The sequence below is a fragment of the Euprymna scolopes genome, chromosome 32, assembly GCF_053919585.1.
Source record: "Euprymna scolopes isolate OS-2025 chromosome 32, ASM5391958v1, whole genome shotgun sequence".
Classification (NCBI taxonomy): Eukaryota; Metazoa; Mollusca; class Cephalopoda; order Sepiida; family Sepiolidae; genus Euprymna; species Euprymna scolopes.
The window spans coordinates 91,472,709-91,498,069 of record NC_136513.1 but is presented as its reverse complement, the minus strand read 5'-3'; the positions used below and the strand labels follow the sequence as shown (position 1 = coordinate 91,498,069).

The 25,361-nt window shown below is 31.7% G+C and overlaps 1 protein-coding gene across 4 annotated transcripts in view; it reads right to left on the bottom strand.

The window, feature by feature from the left end:
- LOC145256493 (E3 ubiquitin-protein ligase UBR2-like) overlaps positions 1-25,361 on the bottom strand; it is a 262,146-nt gene that overhangs the window by 176,037 nt on the left and 60,748 nt on the right. For all 4 annotated transcript variants that reach the window (XM_080115440.1, XM_080115442.1, XM_080115441.1 and 1 more), the window contains exons 4-7: positions 11,677-11,787; positions 6,370-6,564; positions 4,374-4,451; positions 986-1,048 (exon numbers count right to left, since the gene is read on the bottom strand). In XM_080115440.1, coding sequence (XP_079971566.1) covers positions 986-1,048; positions 4,374-4,451; positions 6,370-6,564; positions 11,677-11,787 — 447 coding nt within the window. The remainder of the gene's footprint in view (positions 1-985; positions 1,049-4,373; positions 4,452-6,369; positions 6,565-11,676; positions 11,788-25,361) is intronic.

Genomic DNA, 25,361 nt, shown 5'->3' with positions numbered 1-25,361 from the left:
AAATGGTTACCCATCTGGCACTGATCAGGCTTAATGTTGCTTAACTCAGTGATCTATCGAGAACAAGTCTATCAACATGATTATGCCTCACATTTACCTAAAAGTAAACAAAACAAGCAAAATTTAAAGAACTATGCATCTTTGGAACATAATATCATGGGGCTGCTTCCAAACTGACTATAACATGCTAGCTTTCAATGTTAAATTCTTGCTAACCTGTCCTCTTAAATCTACTTTCTAGCCAACCTCAAGCATGGTTACCAATCCTCACGCTATTTCACTGAACTTCTGACAATTAACTCTTATCCTCAAATGGCCTTTGGATTTTGATAAGTGGAGACCTGTTAGTATACAAAGAAAAAAGGTGCTTGTCCAGAATTCTACCTAAATTATAAAAACAAAAATTAAGAAAAAATCTTCATGATGTACATACCCATGAAATCACGTAAATTGATCAAGTCGTTTTATTTTTATAAAAAGTTATTTTAAGCAAATTTGAGTTTTTGCATGTTAAGAACAGCTTTCTGAAATCTCACAAGTTTGAATTATTTGGAGTTATTTTGCTTGTTTTCAACCCATTTTTAAGATGAAATTGTGATATCATCTCTTGTTCATTTAGCCACAAAATTTTATTTTCTTCATAAAAATAATACTTGATCAATTTATGTGATTTTTGGTCATAGGTACGTACATCATACATTTTTTTTTTGTTCTTTGTTTAAATTTTTGTTTTTTTAATATGGGGGAGGATTCTGGACAAGCACTAAGAAAAAGAAAAAGGCCCCACATCGGCACATGTTGCAAATATACACCCACATCTGCATGTGTTACATGTTAACACATTTAATAAAAATATAAAATTCATAAATATATTTTATATCAAGCTATCACAACATTTACCCATAATTAGCATGTTATATACAAGATTTTATTTGTTCATGAGAAAGGGAAAGAGGATTACATTTGTTAAAGTCAACTTTCTTACCTCAATCGTTCGTCTCGTTTTATCACATATGCTGAATGGACCGATTCGGACACCACTTCTTCCCTGAGAAAACAAAAACAAGGTCAATATTTGCCTGAATCGATATTTTTTTTTTCTTTGATAGATACAAAATTCATACACTTTCATTTAGCAAAACTCTGGGTGGTTAGAGAAGCAGCATAGTGAACAGGAATTATAATCTTCGGGGCAATGAGATGTACATCAAGAAAAGTGTGAGCAAGTGTGTTTGGAATGTGACCAGTTATTTTGATAATTTCAAGGTTGGGGAGAAAATTAGAATATAAATATTCATTATTCAATCTTTTCCATTTTCGTATAATTTGGATCCGACCAATTTGTTATGATCCTGAATTTTTGAGATGAGGATAATCCATATTATTCCGATTATGGGGACGAGTGTTATTTTCACGTTTCAGTTGATATATCTTCCAACTTTCAGGTGTATGCTGCTGAACACAGAAATTTTTCTGTTGAACTCTAGAATCGGCACAGGATTTCAAAGGAAACCCCTTATTTAATCCATGGGGGTAGCATATGCTCTCATTCCATCAGTCATGACTGGGTAGATATCCTAAGTAATTTGCAATTGGATTTTGAATGCCGTCTGCACTGAGGATTGAACCTTCACCTTTTTTTGGAAGAGTAACTTACAACTGAATTTTACCAAGTACTTTATTCCTATGCCATGAGTCTGACGGGGTACACCTAGAGAAGGTTGGAGGTTATATTGACCAAAATGTTTGAAAAAGATAAAAGCAATAGTTTAAACAATCCAAATGATAAAATTTGTTTGTCGGTTATTTTTTGGATTGAGAAATGTATGAGGAAAAACAGTTTTCAGGATTATGGTCAGCAATTGAGAGAGAATTTAAAAACATAGCTGGACTTCAAGGTGAGTGGACGTTCAGTCTTCTACTCATTTCTACGGGGCAGGGTTGACTATCTATATATATATATATATAAAGCTGATCGTGCAATAAAATTAAAGTTATGAAAAACATTTCATGTCCAGAATTCCTCCTGTATTAAACTAAAATAAGAAAAAATGTTATGTAAAAACCTGTGATAAAATGAAAATTCCAAAAAAGCATATGAATTGATTAAGTAGCTTTATTTTCAAATAAGAAAATCAAATTTTGATTATCTGAGGACTGTTTCGCCTGCCATTTTGAAAAAAAAAATCTCAAGAAAGAAGATAACTCAACAATAATTCATACTTTATAAATTTATGTTGTAAATGCCTATAAATACCCATTAATCAATGATTTTCTTTATAAAGATAAAACTACTTTTTCAATTTTCATGGTTTTTGGAACATGATATTTTGTTTTTATACAGTTGCATACATCATACAGATTTTTTGTTATGTTTTTTAATATACGGGGAATTCTGAACAACTGGAAAATCTTTGTTTCAGTTCTTCATTCTTGATGTATAAGAAATTGTTTTCAAAGCTTTCATCGGTCCTCACTCAACAGATAACAAACATTGTCGCTTGTTGACAAAGGTGTTTTTTGGGGTTTTTTTTTTTATTTATTTTGTTTTTTTTGAGGGGAAATGGTTTAGTCCCTGTTGAATAAAAAAAAAAAAAAAAAAAATGGGAGGAAAGTGGAAAATAAACATTTTTGTTAATTTTGTTTGTTTGAGGATGTTCCGTCTGTTGCTACCTCAAATGGGCTAGGGAGCTTCCTGCATATGTAAAGCTGAGTGTACCAAGAAAATGTCAACATTCGATCATAAGAGTTTAAATTATGAAAACCCTTTCTTCTTTTGACTCTTCATTTTTGCTGAATGAGAAGTTATTTCCAAACAGTTTTGGGATCAGTAAAAAAAACAAAAAACAAAAGAAACACATGGTATAATGTCACAAATCAAATAAAAAAAATCATGAAACAGTATGATAAGTTATGATCAAATGTTTTCTCCACATTACACAATATCATCAGGATGAGTTTTATTGCTGGCATGTGTTGAACAGCTTTAAGGAATTGATTTCCAAACTAACCTGTCTCTGCCCAGGTCTTTAAACCTGTCTCAACTTCAACTCCTCATGTTGTTTTTGTGCTTCTTCTGTGAACCAAACTTGCTACCTCAACTGCTCTACATTTTTTTGACCAATAAGTCAGGAGTATTATTTCTCCATGAGGTTAATCCTAAATTAAAAACTATCAATTTAGATAGTTTTTAATTTAGTTTTACTCTGACCCGAGTAGAAACATATGCATACAATCACAGAACAATCAATGATTCTAAATTCACACTTTTTAGATAAAAATGTGCCACAAGTTTGAACGCATAAACATGAGTTACATAGTAAAATCTTAGAAATTCTCTACAATACAACTATTACCGCATACACGGAGTATTGTTGCCACATGTGGATTGGTGCATCTACCACTAATCTCTCACTCTTAAAAATAATAGAAATTGTGCCTTCTCGACGAACATACCCCTAACCTTACAAGCAGCAAAAGCACACTCCTTTACTGTCGAGGTCCCTAATACTGGAAAGCCTTCTATTCTAATAGTTTATTCTCTAGGACTGCTAGATTTTGAAATTCCCTCCTTGTCTCCTGTTTCCCTAACTGTAATTAACTGCAGAAATATAAATTTTTGCTGCTCATCTCGTAATTTCCTATAGGATTCTAAATAACTGTTCTTTATGTTCAAATGGTAATATACTTTGTTTGAGGTGAACAAGTGTAAAGAAAATATAAATAAATAAAAATCAGAAGAAGACAAAACAAAATTTCACAATTTTTTTTTTTTTTTTTTTCAAGCAATAAAATTGTTTGCTCAACTGGAATAGGCTTTCTGATGCATAAAAAAAAGGCAACATTTTTCTGCGGTTGAAAAATATAAGCCAATATTCTTTGAATGAGGAAAATAAACTGAAAACTAATATTTATACAATGCTGTTAATCAACATCCGCATACTCTGCTGAAAAAGTTATCAAAACGTAGCATCAAATAAAATAAGATACAATTCCTATAAAAAGGAAATATATATTAACTAGACTTTTTAGCCCGATGACGTAGGATGAGTGCTTTATGCCAAATTGATTGAATATGGTTAAATTTGTGCTCATTTTTGCATTGAATACAAATCTCTTAATTCCTAACTATGTGAATGGATACCGTAATTGCAACATATAACAAAGGTCCATACAAAATTTCAGCCAGATTAGTCTGGCAGTTTCAGAGAAAAAGTGGAAGACAGATTAAAAGAAACATATTCATAATGGATGAATTTAATTGAAAGTCAATTAATTGTGCAAACAGGAAAATTTAGTCTAACACAAAATGTAGCAAATACAGAAAGACATTGATATTTTTAAAAAACAAATAAAAATACTAAAAGACTTACTTCTCTGTCAATTGTGGTGGAAAAATCAGCTGCTTGTTTCTGAGTGCATTCGACAGATTTTTGAAGTGTGCTTATAACCTGCATAAAAAATGTATAACAATATATAAAATGTATAACAAACATTTTTTTCGTAGTCAAACCTTCAGTGTTCAAGCTCAATAGATATTAATAATTCTAGACAACAGAAAAGAGCAGATTCCAGTGACTGGGGAGTTATTTTCCTCTAAAGATATTAATTTTTTTTTTATGGACATTTTTACAGACAGTCAAAGTTTTCAAGAATTTATATAATATTCTGCTTGTTCTCTACTTAGTCTGTAAGTTATATTTTGAAAATTTTTTTAAGGCCACACTGCTTTAAAAAAGAGCAAATTCGCAAAGCTTGGCTTTAAATAGGCCAATCCTTATCTCCTTTTGATGTAGCCTTGTTTATGAATATCATAATATATCAGTGTTGTATTCATGTAAGAAAGGAACTTATAGTTTTTTTGACATGCAGCAGTTCTTCAAAGAAAGAAGTAGGTGAAATGTTACGCAAAATAAGAAACATTAACATTGTCTGCCAAGATGTGCTGGACTGAAGGAGTAAATTAAAGATTGTCTTTTACAATGTAATTTCATTATTTGAATTTAACTATGTAGCACAATATTACTTTCTGAGTATTTATTAGTATTTATTAATTTACCTCATTTGGAGCAATTCTATATTTAAAATATAACGGACATTATTTTCATAGAAATGTTAATTCATATTTGCTGCATGGTATTAGTTTTTCTGTCTAAAAATATTTTTGGAACTATCCAGAAAAATATTAGCTTATCAAAACATTCGTTGATTAAATATATTTTTCATTTTGTGGAATTTTCATGGGTTCTGCTAGCCTTTAATATTATAGGATAATAATGTGGATGGTTTATGATTGGGAGTCTGACAAATAATTGTTCTAGAAGATTCAAAACCTGCTTTTTTATTTGGATAAATAGTTGTAAAAAAAAAAAAAATAATGAAATTTCATAACTGAAAAATAAAGAGATAATCATTGGAACCTAATATTTTCTAACACAATGGAAGTGATCCGAAATAGTTTCTCTTTGATATTTGCACATTTATGTTACCGTGCTGAAATAACATTTAGAAACCCATTGTTAACGAGAGAAGGGTGTTTTGTAACTATTCTGTACTTTCACCTTACAATTTAATAAAAAAAAAATATGTTAAAAACTAAATTTAACTTGAAAGTACTTTTAAAAAAAAAATGAAAGAGATAGCACGCTAATATAAATTCACAAACACCAATAATTTTTTAAAAAAACTTTAAAATATTGAAAATGTTTATCAAATTGCATTTAAAAAAAGATGCAACTTTAATTCATGCAACACACATTTGACTTTTAACCTTGTTAACAACTTCTTCATCTCATATACGTCTAATAGTTTTCGTTCTTGCAGTTTCATTTTCTTTTTTATCTTTTGTGGTGAACTGTTATTTTACTTGACTTCATGGTGGTCGCTTTCATCTCCAAGTCTTCTTTCTTCAGATTCTTTTCTCTCAAACATTTGATTATATCTACCACATGCTAAAATCCATGATGACTAAATGCTTTCATCACCTTAATAGCCTTCATTCAATCTTGAGAAACAATGGATATCCTCTGTAAGAATGTTTGCACTTGTAATTGTGAATCAATGGTTGTACAACTCCCAACACCACCTTTCCCAGGTCAGCACTGCTTAATTTCAATGGCAAGGAGAAGTCCAGGACGATTGGAAACAATGCAGAGGTAAGCAGACAGCACATACACCACCCGGTATTACTAAATCATCACTCATTTTAGTATTGACCAAGCTCAATGATGCTTAACTTTGGTGATCTAATGAGAACCGGTATGTCAACATGATTACGTCACATCACCCCAGCTAATATAAGAACCATAAAACATAATTAAAATTTTTTCCTGTGTATTCATCTGATTGTTTTTAGAATTATGTACAAACCTGATCGAAGGTGTGTATCTCATCGTTGAAGAGGATAGTGACGTACAAATCCACCAGCTCGCCATCCGGCTGGAGGTCTGTTGGTAACGTATCACACTGTTCCCAAGTCATCATGTCAACCGCGTATTGAAGTGTAGCCAAAAACAATGCCTCTGCTCGGCCCTTTATGTCACAGGGTAAAGAATCCAAACGATTCTGCAACGAGAAAAGATGTAAAAATGACAGCATCATGCAGCAAGATGGAGAATTTTTTAAGCCATCTTTTTAGGATAGAATTTTTTAAGCCATCTTTTTAGGATAGAATTTTTTAAGCCATCTTTTTAGGATAGAATTTTTTAAGCCATCTTTTTAGGATAGAATTTTTTAAGCCATCTTTTTAGGATAGAATTTTTTAAGCCATCTTTTTAGGATAGAATTTTTTAAGCCATCTTTTTAGGATAGAATTTTTTAAGCCATCTTTTTAGGATAGAATTTTTTAAGCCATCTTTTTAGGATAGAATTTTTTAAGCCATCTTTTTAGGATAGAATTTTTTAAGCCATCTTTTTAGGATAGAATTTTTTAAGCCATCTTTTTAGGATAGAATTTTTTAAGCCATCTTTTTAGGATAGAATTTTTTAAGCCATCTTTTTAGGATAGAATTTTTTAAGCCATCTTTTTAGGATAGAATTTTTTAAGCCATCTTTTTAGGATAGAATTTTTTAAGCCATCTTTTTAGGATAGAATTTTTTAAGCCATCTTTTTAGGATAGAATTTTTTAAGCCATCTTTTTAGGATAGAATTTTTTAAGCCATCTTTTTAGGATAGAATTTTTTAAGCCATCTTTTTAGGATAGAATTTTTTAAGCCATCTTTTTAGGATAGAATTTTTTAAGCCATCTTTTTAGGATAGAATTTTTTAAGCCATCTTTTTAGGATAGAATTTTTTAAGCCATCTTTTTAGGATAGAATTTTTTAAGCCATCTTTTTAGGATAGAATTTTTTAAGCCATCTTTTTAGGATATAAATTAAAATCAAAATTATTTGTGCTTCTTCAGGGGTATCTCTGCTTTAAAAGAATTTGCCATGTCTATTCACACACAGGAGCCATGGTACAATGAAACCACTGTTTATGGATGACTAAATTTGCTGTCCACTGGTGGGTTTAGCTCTCTGGTAAGGAAAGTAACAGCTTCCATTTAGCATAAAACTATTTAGAATGGAGTTCTGTTTGGAACTGATAGTGTAAAAAAATATGAAAACAATTTCTTAGTTTTCATAGTATTCGTATGCAAGATGGCTTATGGGTAAGATTGCTGACTACTGTATTAGCGATATAGTTTGGAATCGGCTGGAGAAACTACTATATCTTCCCACACTGAGGAACTGATACAACAAAACAGTTGTGTGTGTGTAATTTTTCCAACAGTTCGAAACTGTAAAACTAAAGCTATGATAAAAATATTTTAATATTATACAAACTACATGAAATCAAATGTAAGGTATCAAAATTATTGCAAAATATTTTAATATTATATAAACTACATCAAATCAAATGTAAGGTATCAAAATTATTGCAAAATATTTTAATATTATATAAACTACATCAAATCAAATGTAAGGTATCAAAATTATTGCAAAATATTTTAATATTATATAAACTACATCAAATCAAATGTAAGGTATCAAAATTATTGCAAAATATTTTAATATTATATAAACTACATCAAATCAAATGTAAGGTATCAAAATTATTGCAAAAATATTTTATTATATAAACTACATGAAATCAAATGTAAGGTATCAAAATTATTGCAAAAATATTTTAATATTATATAAACTACATCAAATCAAATGTAAGGTATCAAAATTATTGCAAAATATGTTAATATTATATAAACTACATCAAATCAAATGTAAGGTATCAAAATTATTGCAAAATATTTTAATATTATATAAACTACATCAAATCAAATGTAAGGTATCAAAATTATTGCAAAATTATTTTAATATTATATAAACTACATCAAATCAAATGTAAGGTATCAAAATTATTGCAAAATATTTTAATATTATATAAACTACATCAAATCAAATGTAAGGTATCAAAATTATTGCAAAAATATTTTATTATATAAACTACATGAAATCAAATGTAAGGTATCAAAATTATTGCAAAAATATTTTAATATTATATAAACTACATCAAATCAAATGTAAGGTATCAAAATTATTGCAAAATATGTTAATATTATATAAACTACATCAAATCAAATGTAAGGTATCAAAATTATTGCAAAATATTTTAATATTATATAAACTACATCAAATCAAATGTAAGGTATCAAAATTATTGCAAAATTATTTTAATATTATATAAACTACATCAAATCAAATGTAAGGTATCAAAATTATTGCCAAATTTCAATAAAAACTAATTTCGGTAAATTTTGCAAGAAATCTTGTTCCTTTATATTATAGATTTGATGTTTATGTAATCTAAAATATTTTGATTAGAGCTCAACTTTTACAATATTAATCTATTGAAAAAGTTATAAAATTTAGTTGTATTACGAGATCATAAAAATCAATTTTGCATAAAAATAAAATGAATACAAAAAACTAGGATACAAATAAATACTGCGGGTTAAGCTTAATGGTTAATCAATTAAGTTAATCGTAATGGGAAAATATTGTTGGGGTTGAAGTTCTTGTAGTATGATTATTGCAAAATAATAAAAGGTCATAAATTTACTGATTATATATATATGTTTATCCCCATTACCCTCTATTTTTAATCATCATTACCACAGTTACAGTAGATGATTATATCTAAGCATGGAGATAAATTAATTATATACATTTTGAGATTTTATTATTGCTATACAACTTTCAATGCTTTGTGTAGTAAATAAGTAATAAAGCTATGATGAGAGATAGGAGTAAGGGTGGAGGGAGTAGACAGGGAGGGGGGACGAATTAAGAAGAGAAAGACATGCCTTAGAATCACCACCAATAAATTATGGTTTCCCCCCTTTTCATCCTTCCTCTTTCCCTTTATTTCTTTTTTTTTTTTCTCCCTTATCTCTTAACCTTTTCACTGTTTCATTGATGTGTGTAGAGATAGTGGAGGGGTGAGGATATACAAGAGGGCAACGAAAGTCGAAAGTCGTACATTTTCTGAACACATAAAAATTCTAGTCAAATTAAAAGCAGTTTTATAACTGAACTAGCAGGCTACCTGGCATTGCCCGGTCGTAAAATACACTTAAATATATTTTGATTAATGCAGATTTTGTATTTATTATTATATTATATTGGACCTAATATATAATAATGATTTAAAACTTAAAAAAAAAATGACTTGTGTGCCACCACCGAGAATCCAAACAAAAACGTTTAGCTTAAGATTTACTTTTTTCATTGACGTTAGTGCCTAAGCTATGAAGATGTTTACTGCAAAGCTAAAAATTAAAACCTGAACTAATAGCTATTACGTCACGCATGCATATTCATAATGCCGGCGTTCATATAGGGCATGTGAACCCATGCGAAACTTTATGTTACGCAAAATAAGAAACATTAACATTGTCTGCCAAGATGTGCTGGACTGAAGGAGTAAATTAAAGATTGTCTTTTACAATGTAATTTCATTATTTGAATTTAACTATGTAGCACAATATTACTTTCTGAGTATTTATTAGTATTTATTAATTTACCTCATTTGGAGCAATTCTATATTTAAAATATAACGGACATTATTTTCATAGAAATGTTAATTCATATTTGCTGCATGGTATTAGTTTTTCTGTCTAAAAATATTTTTGGAACTATCCAGAAAAATATTAGCTTATCAAAACATTCGTTGATTAAATATATTATATATATATTGCCCTATATATCAAGTTTCATGTCTGTAGACCAAAAACTGACAGGAATTTCGTAGGCAAAATTTTGTAAACAAATATATATATATATATTAATAAACAGGTTTGTGTTTACTATAACCTTTTTACACAAATATTACAAGTATAAATCATGTAGAATATGTGCATGAATATAATTATATGTAATAGTTAACCAAAGATGATCATCCCATAAGAAAACCAGAAAAAAAAACTAATAGGGAATTAAAATTAATGTTTAAAAGAAAATGTAAATTAGATCTTTTGCAGATGAATGCAATTCCACGACCCATATATAACAAAGTTGTATTTTCTTTTTAAAAAGAAAAGTTTTTAATATAAATATCAATACACAAAAAAAAAAAAAAAATTTATAGCAGTATAGATAACCCCAATTAAATCTGAAACCCCTTTTAGCATAGATATGTCAAATCCACATTCCCCTACTGTTTGAACCTATACACACTAGTATGTTTAAGAGTTAGGGCAGCCATCAAACATGCATACTATTCTTCCTAGTCTTACCTCTATCCCGATCCTTAACCCCTGACCCTTTCCCAGTCATTCATATATCCAAACACAAGCTTAAATCCGCACCCCTATTGGGTTTTATTTACATACAACCAAATCTAATTTTTTACGTTTAACGGAACCTCCTGATATTAACTCCCTGTGACGAGGAAGACCTGATATTTTCATTGCAAACTTTGCTTTCGTATAAACTGTACTGCCTGAAGAGGTCTAGTTAATGGTAATTAGCTGACCAAAACATGCTCATGACTGTGTAGCAACATATTACTGCTTATGTAAGAAAACAAATAAAGAGTGTGTGTGTGTGTATATATATATATATGAGTTCCATGAATAAATTTTCTTTGGATTAACAAACAAGCTGATAGCAAAATAAGTTAAAAAATTTTTTTGCTTTAAACCAAAATAAATATTTATTGATTTATTTTTTTTTAAATAAACCAATGATAGCAAATGTTTTCTTAAATTTCTGCTATTGCGATTTCCTTGGCTCAGCATTTCAACATTTTCAGCTTTTTAAATAAACTGGAAAATTTCAAAGATAACAGTCCTTATTCTGCATAAGTACTTCTTTATCATTAAAAAGGGATAAAAAAAAGGAGTTTAACTCAACCCTTCATGTTACAAAAATCAATAAAGGCCAACAAGTGTCATATTTTTGCAAAGAGCCAGTTTTGATATTCTTTACGTTAAATTTCCATGGACGAAAACATCAACAGCCAACTGTGGATAATTGCATTTCATAGAGATTAATGATTCCTACCATTAAGAACTTGCTCTAAATTTTTCCCAACTTATTGTTGATCATATCCTACAATAACTTGCGTAATGGCCGTGTGCATACAAAAGCCAGAAAATGTTTTTTGTCAGTTGACGAAAATCATTCATTACTTACTTGTTCTTCTTCCATTCCTGTACCTTTTCCGTGAGTTTCACATTGTGGTTCGGACTTCCAAGCCTCGGGATCTCCACAATCACAATAGCCACCGCCTCCAGAGATGCTCATCTGAAAACAGGAAAATGTTAACTTTATTGACAAAAGTCAAATACAAAATTAAGTTTACTTAAAATCTAAATAAAATGAATAGATTGAATAAAAAATTTCTTATAAAATTACAAAAGAACAAAAAAAATGAAAACAAGATATTTTAAGTTTAAGAGTTTACTTGAAAAAATCTAACCCGTTGGTTAACTCACTGAGCCCGGGCTAGATTATTTGAAGTAAGAAAATGTTATATTTCAAAGCTCCTTTACGGTGAGCTGATCACTAAATAGAACATATTAAATAGTCTTAGTTTCTAACCACTCCCCCTCCCAAACAGAAATTCTTTTTGTATATGTAAGGAGTGAATAAACAAAATTAGGAGGCCTTCAGAGTGTTACTGAAAGCACCAAATAAAATTAAGGATGCCTCCAGAGCACTACTAAAAATAAGTTTCCCCCTTCCTTTGTAGAGAAAGGACGATAATTAAGAAACAATTAAACCTGGAGTTAGCATCTTTCAATTGAAAAAAATGCTGACTCATTCACAATGTTGTATTAATACTAGTGACGGGACAATTCCAATATTTTCCCCGATTACGATACAAATACAAATTTTGTACGAAATTTCAGGTTCAGATTCTTTATAAATCTCTAAATAAAGAACTATAAAAGTGTTATTTTGTCCCAATTACAGTAAAAACACATCTTAAATGTCTATATATTTTCTCAAACATAAAAATACAACTCTGTGGCAGGGTTATCTTAGTTTTACTGAAAGTTTAAATCAATAAATATTTATTTTATTATTACCAGCAGTGGAAGATTTTTAAAAACAAAATCAAATAAAAAAGATAAAGGAATCGTTTTTGACATCTGAAATAGGTACAAATTTTTCTGATTCCGATACCCCAAAAAGTCTGATTTTTCTGATTCCAATTCAGATTGTCAACACTAATGAATACATAACATTAAATTGTGCTTAATTCTTGATAACATTAAATGATAAAAACGGTCATTTGACCCAACAATTTTTTTTTTTATTCCTAAATTTTAGATATTTTTTCAGGGTTACATTGATTAAAAAAAAAAAAAAAAAAAAAAAAAAATAGCAACATTTTTTTAGGGGGTCTGTGTATTTTTGTTGTTTTAGCTGGATATACAAACACACAGACAACTACCTTATAATTAACTAGCAAAGTAACCCAGTATATTGCTCTGAGCAAAAGTGTAACTTATTTCTATTAAATCTATCTCTTTATCGCTCAAACAGAACACTCACATCGATTCACCGGTAGGATTTACTGGTGAATTTGTTTTGAACACTTCTTAGATTTGTTTTCATTTCATGAGCCACTGGTTTGACTGAATTTTTAATAGCCTTTAAAAGGTCAATCCACCTCAATGAAACCATGTTACATCTCTGAAATATGCAACACTTTAAAATAACCTTTACATACAGATGAGCAATAAGATACCATTACAAATGATCAGCAAAACAATTTATTATGAACTGTTTGAAAAATAGTCATGCAAATTAGACATTCAAATAACTATATTTGGATCTTTTGTCTGTACTAATTCTATATATATTATTTGTATACTTCAGCAGCATTCTTTTATTTATGTGAACATTCACTATACCACAATACCTGAAGATAACCATGTGGGTTGAAAAAATTAGTACGTTTAGTAAATTTCTCTACACTCGCAAAAAAACGTGAAAAAGTTGGCCTGTCTTATAGAGAAAAAAAAAATGGACAAAAAAAAAAAAAAAAACGAATATGCAGATCTTAGCACTGATATTCAAGACTCATTACCAAAATTAAAAGACCATCCTTAATTTTAAAACCAAATTGATAAAACTTAATTCAAAACTCCATAAACCGATTTATTCTCAGATTTTTGTTTTCATACAAAGTTCATAATATTCAGTATTTTGTTCGTCTGCTGCTATCTTTTTATCACTTCATGTAGGTGCCATGGCATACTGTGCACAAAATTCCTGCATTATTCCTGGAAGATTTCTTTCAACCACATTTCTTTAATCACTTTTACAAAGTCTTTAGCACTTGATGGCTGTTTCTCGGCAACTTTATCCTTCAATTCAATCCACATATTCTCAAAAGGGTTGAGGTTCGGGCTGTTGCACAACCAATCCAGAACCTTGATTCAGTTCTTAGCCAGAAAAGTTGTGGCAACTTTCGATTGGTGGCACAGTCATGCATGAAAATAGTGCACTTCCACATAACTTTTCAGCAAATCCACCAGCAATTCAACATAACGAGGGCTGTTCATGGTTGTTTCAGACAGCAAAAAGTAGAGCTCAGCAACATCATTTTCAGAAATCGCACTCCAAATCATCTGATTGGCAGGTGCTTCATTGTAGAAATTGTGCTCCAGGTTGCTGGTGAACATGTCATTTCCTAAGTACAAATTGTTGCAGCGTGGATTCATCATGAAACATGACTTTGCCCCACCATGTTGCCATCCAGTGCTGATGTTTCTCAGTAAAGGTTAACCGTTTAGCCTTCATTACAGGTAGTGTTGGGACGATTCCTAAATTTTTTCTGATTCCAATTCCAGGAAAATGTTGATCAACGATTCCGATACCAAGTATGATTCCGATTTGTTGTTTTGAAATATACCATTATATAATCGAAAGTTTTTGTGTAACAAAAAAATTTGGTACAGCGAAAAGTGGAAATACAATTAAGTGAATTTCGAAAACGATTTGATTTTTTTCATAAAATTTCTTTCATGGAAGATAAAAGTCAAAACAAATATTTTTACCATGAATTAAACATGCACCATTAAATAATTAACAATCAATTTCAGTCATTTCATGTATTAAAAAATATAAAGAAAAAGGGCAGACGTACATGAATGCTACCCCTGTAATGAAATACGCATTGGCTCTGATGTTGTACGTTGTTCGACTGAGGGAGAAGTTATTTTTACAAGGAAAGAATTATTGCATGTGTGACCTAGTTTTTTTTATTATTTATTTTGGCTTGAAATTTGTGCATGATTTTTGTTATGATTTTGGGGGGGGGGGTAGATATTTTTTTTTTTTTTTGCTGGAGTTTATATAATTATTAACAGGAAAATTGGTAAAAGTCAAAATGGAATTCGCACTATTTTTAGATATTATTTTCAAGTTTAATTATTTTCACGGGACTAAATTATTAACAAAATTTTGTGGATCCGCTTACTAGCGTTTGCACTAACAATATTGAAACCTACTGGTCTCATATTAAAAGACTGAAATACATATCGGGATCAGTAGGAGAACTGAAATGGTCTCATGTCGATGAGGCCATGAAGTGAAAAAATATTAGATTATTTTCAAACATTTTTAGAGCATGTTCATGAAAAATATGGTAATCAAAAAAAAAAAAAAAAATCCCAATAAGTTTTGGGAAAAAACATGTTTTGAACAATTGAAAGTTTTTTTGTTTTTTTTGAATAAAAAATTATTAAAACAAAAACAGTAGAGTTCTCGTCGAGTAGTTTTTATTTTATTCAAGAAAATAAAAGGTACTCATGCACTTATTGAGCCGTGCTAAAATAATGACATTTAGAAAGCCATTCTTAACATGGGGATGGGAGGGTGTTGTGTACCTATTCTGTACTTTCACCTAACAATTTAATAAAAATAGGTATCGTAAAACTTTACTTAAACTTGAAAGTACTATTTAAAAATAGCGCGGATCAATAAGTGCACTAGCACCAAATAACATTTCACTGTGATTCGATCTACGACATTCCATTCTAAAGCTTTTTTGTTTATCGCTACAAGTGCTAATTTTGACTTTCACAAATTTTCCTTTAAAAAACAATTAGAAACTCTTCAAACATTGGGCAAGGCACTTAAACCATTAATAAAAAAAATAATTTTTAAATAACGGTAACATAAGTGCATAAGCACCAAATTTTTTTTTTTTGTGGTTTTCATTTTTTGTTTGCTTGTTAAAAAAAAAAGAAAGGTACTTCTACACTTTATCGCCGAAACTGGAGACGCCATTTTATTTTGTGCACCCATTGTTGAAATCCAAGAGAGAAATCAGTATTTTAAACTACGACTGAAGCATGAAATTAATTTGTTTCATTAAAATTATTTATTTGTTCGAAAACAAAAAAAACACTATTTTATAAAAATCAAATGTTGCTTTCATTACAAAATTGTTTTATTAAAATTATATTTTCTTACGCAATATTTTCAATAAATGTTTTTATAATATTTTGATAAATTTTTATACATGCTTTAATTTTCAAATGGCGCTCACCCAGTTTACACAATTATGAATGTCATTTTCATTTTCTGTTTTTAATAAAAAATAAAATATATATATATATATATATATATATATATATACACACACACGTTTAATGGTCGGAAAACGTTTTTCAGCCGTCATATTACTTCCTATTTACTTGTCTCCCCACGAGGTCAGAGTTAGATACAGGGTCGGTTTTTAATGTAGAGAAGCATTTATTACTAAAAAACGAAATGGTGAAATATAAAAGCAACTCAAGCTAAAAGTAAAAAAAAAAAATTTTTTTTAATTCAATGAATTAAAGAAAAAAATGCAAAGAAATTTCGAAACTCATTAAAATAAAGATTACCTTTAAAGTAGTTAATAAAATTCTTGTACATCATATTAATGTTATGAAAAGTTCTACAACGTTTTTATCATAAATTTTTGAGAGCAGTAATCTCACTTCAAACAAACAGTTCAACTCAAAAATATAAGAGAATCGTAAATCTAAGGTATTTTTTAACGATGCAGTTCCAATTCTGATCACCCCAAAAAATCCACGATTCTTACGATTAATGATTCCAATTAAGCGTCCCACCATGATTACAGGTATTAGGTGCGGTTTTCTTCAGGATCGTAGGATTTTAGGCCAAATTCCCATGAAAGACGGCTGGAAACAGTCATATGGCTCATAGTACGGTATAATCACATTGACACACCGGTTCTCATTAGATCACTGTGAAGTTAAGCAACGTTGAGCCTGGTCAGTACTAAATCGGTGATCAATTTAGGAAGTCCAGGCACTGTACGCAGGAGGACGTCGACACCTTCCTGCAAAGGTTGCAAAAACCTAATGTCGTCATCTCCACTAACGGGAATATACATGCGACTGGGGACTGCTTGTGAATTTCATACTCCCATGGAACTTCACCTTTGGAGGAAGCTGGTTAAACCCGCAAAGGGCTAGAGCTGTTTCCGTATGGCTCACAACCACACCTCTTTCCACCAAAGCAGCCCAAACTTCTTTAATAGAACTCAACCTCGTAACTATCCTTTTCATCAGATGGTAGTCTCTTTTCTTGGTCTTCCGCTCCTATGCTAATCCATATAGGAGCCATACTGCTTGAATTTCTTGATTAGTGCACAGCAGTTTTACTGACCTTCAATTTATCAAAAATTTCACGTTCCAAGAATCCTTCATTATGTAAAGCAATAATTTGACCTTTTTGAACTTAGTGACTTTTCCAGCCATTTTCAGAATTTTAGAAATTCAAAAAATTCTGCTCAAAACCACTTCAAATGTCAAATTCATTGGAAAAAGAGCAATTAACTAGCTACCAAACCTAAAACAATAAAAACAGAATGATGTAATATGATGCAATACCAAGAAATCTTATTTCCATGAGTGGTCTTAAACTTTTGGTAGTGCCTGTGTGTAATTATATATATATATATATATATATATATATATATATATATATATAAATTTGTATTCCTATCTGTTTGTTCACAAGTTGATTAATATATACAAAAGATGCATTACTTTATCATATCATTCATTCCTATATATACTATGATTATTGCAAAATATAAGATCAAAGAGGTGACGTCATTTGCATATTACATGAAGAAAAATCGACTTTATTAAATAGCGGTGTATTAGTTATTGTTTATAGTGAGAGAATTAGTTTAAGTGTTCTATTTAAGTTTATTATTTAAATTTGATTTATATTAATAACATATTTAATTTAATTTATTTTGACCGACATCAATTTTTTTATGAATCGGTTTGAGTTATTTCCTTTGGGTGTGAAGTCTGTTCTTTTTGTTTTCTTTTTTGGCGGATATTAAAACTAACAATTTTCAAGCATTATTTTTGGAATTAGTTTAAATAAAAATATTTCCGTGATTTTGCAATTAACATTGTGATGCAGTAATTTTTTTTATTTTAAAATAAACAAACAATTCAATTATGATTCTTTATTTAAAACAAAAACACTTTCATTTGTTTTTTTGCCAGCTTTTTTTTCTTCATTTTTTTGATATCGTATTTCATTTTTTTTTTTTTTTAAATAACACACTAAGTCATAATTCATCATTTTCATAACAAAAACGTATTTCGATTTACACAAATTCTATTTTGGTATTTTTGAAACTGAATTATTTAGTTTGTTTTCGTTGTAACAGATCGTAAAGACAAATCTTTCTAGACAAGATCTAGATAAGATAAGAGAAAAATCCAGGTTGTCCTCGACGGTCGTACATCTAAACAATATGATATAAATGCGGGAGTGCCCCAAGGATCTATCCTTGGACCTCTGCTGTTCCTGATATTCATAAATGACCTCCCCGACAAGATTGCCTCTGAGATGGGTATATATGCTGATGACACCACACTCTATAGCAGGCACGACAGGAAAACAAACGAACATATATCTAAAGTAATGGCAGAAACACTAGAGGATGACCTCCATTCAGTAGTGGAATGGGGACAAAAATGGATGATAACGTTCAATGCCACCAAGACAAAACTGGTTTCATTCAATAATTACAAGAAACCTTCTCTACCACCTATAGCAATGGCCAACAACTCTTTATCTGAGAGTACGTCTCAAGCTCCTTGGCCTAACGTTCACAGGAAACAAGAGTTGGAACAATTACATCGAGGGCATTGCCAGGGCCGCTGCAAGGAAGGTGGGCTCTCTCTACCGTGCTAGAAAACTTTTAACACCCGAAAGTATCCTGTACCTCTATAAGGCCACTATTCGCCCATGTATGGAGTATTGCTGTCATATTTGGGCCGGTGCATCGGCTACTAGTCTCTCGCTCCTTGACAGGGTTCAAAAGAGAGTCGCAAATCTGATAGGCCCTAAACTGGCATCTAAACTTCAGCCTCTGTCCCATCGTCGAAACGTTGCATCCCTCTGCCTGTTCTACAAGTATTATAATGGTGAATGCTCTGAAGAACTGCAAGCACTAGTGCCCCCACGACGTGAACACCCTCGACAGACCCGACAAGCTGCAAAATCCCACCCCCACACTGTAGAGATCCCTAGATGTAAAAGATCTTTCTACTCCAGTAGTTTCTTCCCCAGAACTGCTAGACTTTGGAATTCCATTCCAGGTCACTGCTTCCCCAACTGTACTGACATGCATAAGTTCAAGTGCAACGTGAACCAACATCTCGCTGCCCTAATCCCTACATAGTACCCCAGTAGATGTTTCCCCTGATAGTAGCCCCCTACACCAAAGTGGCAATGTGCCTTGTTTGGGGTGAAAATGTAATAAATAGACTGAGAGAGCATAAAAGAAATTTGTTTAAACTAGAATATAGTCATAAAAAGGTGCTCAATATCCGGAGAATAACTTCTCTTCATATACCTTCTGCCGAAATATCTGGTGAAGAGTTTGTCATGTACTTCTTTTTTAAGGGGGGGGGGGGAGATTACACGTTCGTGTTTTCATTTTTGAAATTTTTGTTGGGGTAACAATGGAGTTGACATATAATAATGAAATACTGCTCAATATTCTTAGTATAGCAGGTGTGGCGAAACCGAACTTCATGTTGACTTTGGCAATGCTGAGTATCCATGCTAGTATATATACTAGCAGGCTGCCTCACATTGGCCGGTCGTAAGATACGCTTAAATATGATATTTTAATTCATGCAGATTAAATATTTATTATACCTAATATATCAAAACTACAAAAATATACACGAGTTGTGTATGATATCAGCTAGAATCGAAACCAAAACATACAATTCTCCACTCATTCCTTCGCCTCTGAACATATAAATTCACCTGTCATCCCTTTTTTAAAAGATGGAATCGCCCGATTGAAGACAATATGCAAGCAAACAAGTCCAGAGTTTTATAATTATTTATATACTATTTCCAAATATATTGCATTATTAATGTATACAATGGTAAACCAGTTTGCTGGAACTATAGGAAAATTTCAATTTATGGTATGTGTACATATTTATACATTTCAATTTATGGTATGTGTACATATTTATACATTTCAATTTATGGTATGTGTACATATTTATACATTTCAATTTATGGTATGTGTACATATTTATACATTTCAAGGTCTAAACTAATGAATTTAGAAACATAGATGCTAGGCATTAGGGTATTTAAGTTTTAAGCAAAGGGAGTAAAGCCTTACATCAAAATTCGGACACATGTTGCAATCTACGAAAAGAACCAACAAAACAATCAAATACTGATTTTGTAGGAAGAAAGCTATTGATAACAAAGAAAAAAACGAAAAAGATTAACTTTACTGTATATATTACAATAAGGTTTTCTTCCTTAATTTTGAATATGAATCAACTAATAAAATAACTCTGAAGGGGTGGGGCAAGTGTTTTTGCTGTGACTGATAAAATGACCTAATCAAAAAAAAAAAAAAAAATGAAATCGTTTGTAAACAAACATTATGTCAATTCTAATCTTTAAGGTCTTTGTTGTTTTGTTACAGCAATGCAAATGACCTTTCGTGCCAATATTTCTTTTATTATTTTTTTATCTTAAACTGAAATTGTTGCTAGAATAACAGAACACCTGCTGATTTTCCGTAGCGATAAGTAGAGCTTTTGAAGCTTTGCACCTTAAATATACAGGGTGTAACGGTAAAATTGTCGCACTAGAAAAGATAACATAATTCCATTTCTGTTTTATGAAAACCAGCTTTCTTTTTTCATTAGAAACCATCTACTAGTTGACCAGTTGTGTACAAATCCCAAGAGTGATAGGAGCCTTCTATCATGTCTGAAAGTGACACAATGTTTAATGAGTGAAATCGGAAATGCACCATTGTACAACTCATGCTCTCTACTGATCCAAGGTATGACAACAGGACCATTGCCAGCACCCTCAAAAGACAAATCCAGATGGTTCAACGCTTGAGGGCACAGCTCAATAAAGTTTCACTCAAGGTTATGGTCTTTGGTGTGTTTTCAAGTGAAGGCCACATCATGCCATCTCACATCTTTGAAGTCAGCTTGAAAGTCAACACTAAAGTGTACCTGAATGTGCTCAAGAGTGTGGTGATCCGCTGGTGCAATCAGGTGGTCGCTGGAAAATCCTGGGTGTGACAGCAGGATTGTGCTGGCCCACAAGTCCAAAGAGACCCAGGCTTGGCTTGGCTTCAGAAGCAGTGTTACAACTTTGTACACTTATCTTACTAGCCTCCCTCCTCCCCCGACCTGAACCCGCTGAACTTTGTTCAGTCATACGCCAAGAACATCATCAACATGACCTCCTACCACACCAAAGACAGCCTGATCGCCGCTATCCGCAGAATATTCACAGAGTTCCTGCCTGCGCTTACGGAAAAGGCATGCTCCCAGTTCCAGACCATATAGAGGCGATGATTAAGGTTGAAGGCAGCTATATTAAATAGATGCAGTTCTTGAGAACCAAAGACCATAATCAAGTTATTTGAATTGTTTTTTCAATAAGTTATAAAATAAAGCTGTAGTTTTCTTTAGGGTGACAATTTATCATTACACCCTGTACAATATCCTATTTCTATTTTTGCTACATGTTTACACATGCACACTGCTACATGTTTAATTAGGGTGCCTATATGCATGAAACAAACAGAAGACTTGCAATGGGGAAAAATATTTAGTTAAGAGAGGATATCACTCGAAGAAATTGGTTAGCTTTTGAAACAGGCGTCAGCAATCTCTGGCCCACAAGCCACATCTGGCTCATGAGTGAATTTTGTCTGGCCCGCCATCTTACCCGTGGATACATTCTAAATATAGGCAAACCAAACCAAAGTGATAGTTAGGGGCCTGAATATATATCATCAAAATTTTTTAAAAAATCCTTTTTACCTGGAGATTACCATACTTTTTGTTCTTTTTCTCTTTCAGAAATCTGTTTTGTTTGAACAAAAACAAACCCATGGAAGCTAAGAGAAGAAAAGTGGATATGGAGTGCCAAACTTTTAATGATACTTCGACAATAATTTTTTCATTGAGTATTTCACAAAATGTGTTTGACTAATTTGTCAAGAAACCATTGCCGTGAAGAAAGTTTCAAATATTAAATGGCACTATGAAACTCATCAGAATCATTACAACAGTTTTGCGGGAAAAACATGAGAACAAGAAGTTGTACGGTTGAGAAATAATTTAAGCAATCATCCTTTTTTTTTACTAGAAAAGTTGAAGTGACAGAAACACTTGCACTAGCTACATAGTGTCAAAACTAATTGCATAATGGATGAAACCTTTTACTGATAGAGAGTTCTAAAAGTAACAGATGTTTGTCCAGAAAAAAGAAGTATTTTCTGCTATTAACTTGTCAACAAGAACAGTAACAAGGAAGAACTGGCAGCAAATGTCAGAAGTGACTTGGAGAGCATTTCAAACAATCTGTAGTATTTTTCCATTGCTATCAATGAAACCACAGATATGAAGGATACTTGTCAACTTGCAGTGTTTGTGACGAGTGTTATACCAACATTTTATATTGTGGAAGAATATGTAAAATTGATTTCTATGAAAGACACCAGTACTGGAGCAGATATTTTGCAGAACAAAATGGATGACCAAAATGAATCTGGATTTATCACAGTGTACTGGCGTCATCACAGATCGAGCATTAACAATGGTTGAAGAGAAAAAAGGCTTTGTTGCATTGCTCCAAAACCATAAAGGCATTGATAAAATAATCAAATTCCATTGCATTATTTATCAAGAAGCTTTGTGTGCAAAAATCACTGAATTTTAAGGACACCATAGCAGTGGTCATGAAAACAAAGAATTTTATACTGTCCAGAGGACTAAACCACTGCCAGTTTCAAGAATTTCTTAAACAAATTGAAGCACAGTATGGCGACCTTACATATTTTTCAAATGTTCAATGGCTTGCCCGTGGAAAAATGCTAGAACGAGTATATGCATTGAGAGAAGAAACTTCCAGGTTTTTTTTTTTTTTTAGAGAGCAAATTGTCACTTTCGAGATCCACAGTGGATTGTCCAGTTAGCTTTTTTAGTGAACATCACGACCCACATGAATACTGAATCTGGAGTTTCAAGGAAAAAAAGGTACTTGAGATCTTTTGTAAAATTATTGCTTTTGAAAGAAAGCTTCGACTGTGGGAATCACAGTTTCAAAAAAAAAAAATTTATTCTCATTTTCCAAGTCTCCAAAATCACAAGAGAAAGGTAATACCAGACATCTCTGTGAGCTCTTTTAGGGATCTGAGAAGCGAGTTTTCCTCTAGTTTTGCTGCCTTCCGTAAATATAAGATTCTGTTGGAGTTATTTGGTACTCCTTACAAAACAGATGTGGAACAAAAGTGGCAGAAGAATAGCAGTTGGAGTTAACTGACTTACCGTGCGACGAATCTTTGAAATCAAAATTTCATTTTGAATCTACTGCCGAGTTCTACATGAAATATATATTACCAAGCAGAAAATATAAAAACATCATGGCTTATGTGAAACTGATGTACATTTGTGAACTATTTTTGCTTGTGAAATATATTAAAAGTCATTTGAAAACAAGATTGCTCGTCGACCACCTGGATAGTGTTTTGCTCCTGTCATCGACAAATATTTCATCTGATATAGAGAAGTTATCATACGATAAGCAGAACAAGGGTTCATACTGAGGAAGTAGACCACTTGATATCGTACAGATGACAGATGCCCTGGGCAGTCAGTTTTATGTTCATAGCATAAACAGCTGATAATTGTAAAGAGAGTTTGCTATATGGTTTGCCCAAAATAACAGTTGCATATATTTTTTGCACAAAACGCAGATTTGATATTTAAGTTAGCTGGCAAGTAGAATGTGAACCCTGTTTGTCAAGAGATGTTTTGATGATAAGGTTGTAGTTGGATTGAGAAACCCAGTAGATGTATTATTTAGATTTTTCATTTTGAGGGTTATTTTTACATTTCAGTCGATGCAACTTCGAGCCTTCTTCAGGTGTATCTTGTTGAACTCCGGAATATGCACCAAATTTTGACTAGGACCATTTATTATATTCCTTAATTTCATATTAGAATTATTCACAAGGATCCGTAGCATAGTGAATAAAATACTTGGTAAAATTCAGTAAGTTGCACTCTTCTGGAGGTTGAAGGTTCAATCCTCAGTGTTGACAACATTACTAATACAATTACAAATTACTCAAGACTTCTTCTACCCAGTCATGGCTAACAGAACGAGAGCATGCTACACCTGTGGATTAAATAAAGGGATGCGTTTGAAATTCTGTGCAAATTCCAGATACACCTGAAAAAGGTCAGAGGTTATATTGACTGAAATGTTGTGAAAATATTATTCAAGATGGGAACAGTAATCCAAAAAATCCAAATAAATCTAAAAAATTCAGAATCATAAACCCATTATTTTTTCAAAAATAAAACATTGTTACATGTTTTAAACTAGAATTGGGATTTTGTTTGACGGGAGAATCCTTTTGTTACATCTGAAATAGTGACCACATGATTGTCGAAATCAAGCATTGAATTCAGTCGAAGATAAGCAGACGATCACAGTATGTGCAGAGAATGCATACAAAAACAAGTCCCCACTTGCAATTAAACATGGGCATAATACAATAACGGATCGCAGACTGGCAACTGAAGTTAGCTGTTGACACATGTACAAACATACATTCTGAGAGGAAAGATGACACATCTATATACTCCCTCTACAGCACTCATATCAATGCATTTTTGTGAATATGATCTGCGTATTACTGCCAGGAGCGATTTGCATTGGACAAAGGACATATGTAAAATTATCAAGGTCAAGAATGTACCAGTAGAATATTAGTAGGAAAAATCCAGCTTGCACATACTCGCTTGACAACACTAATATCAAGAAGTCAATTTCTAAAAGCCACCAAACACATGCCAGCATGTAAAATAGACATTAAACTGAATATGACGATGATGATGCTGTACATTACTTTTTTTTTTTATATGTTATTCTAACCAAGGATAGGGCATCCTACCAGATACCAGACATTCACCCATTATCTCATCTACTCCAACCAAGAGATCTTACCAGATACCAAGACATTCACCCATTATCTCATCTACTCCAACCAAGGGATGGTTAGAATCTTAAAAAGATTCTAACCATCCCTTTAAATGCAATTATTTGAATCTCTTGTTCTTGGTTCACCGGGTATATTTGCCAGGTAGTTTTTGAAATTCTTTTTCATTAGTCTAGTTGCTCCTAAAATTACTGAAGTCATAGAGATCTTAAGATTCCAGTTTCTTTTCATGTCATACATAAAACCTTGGTATTTTTAACCCAGCATCATAAGGGACACTAACTTCTAAAGT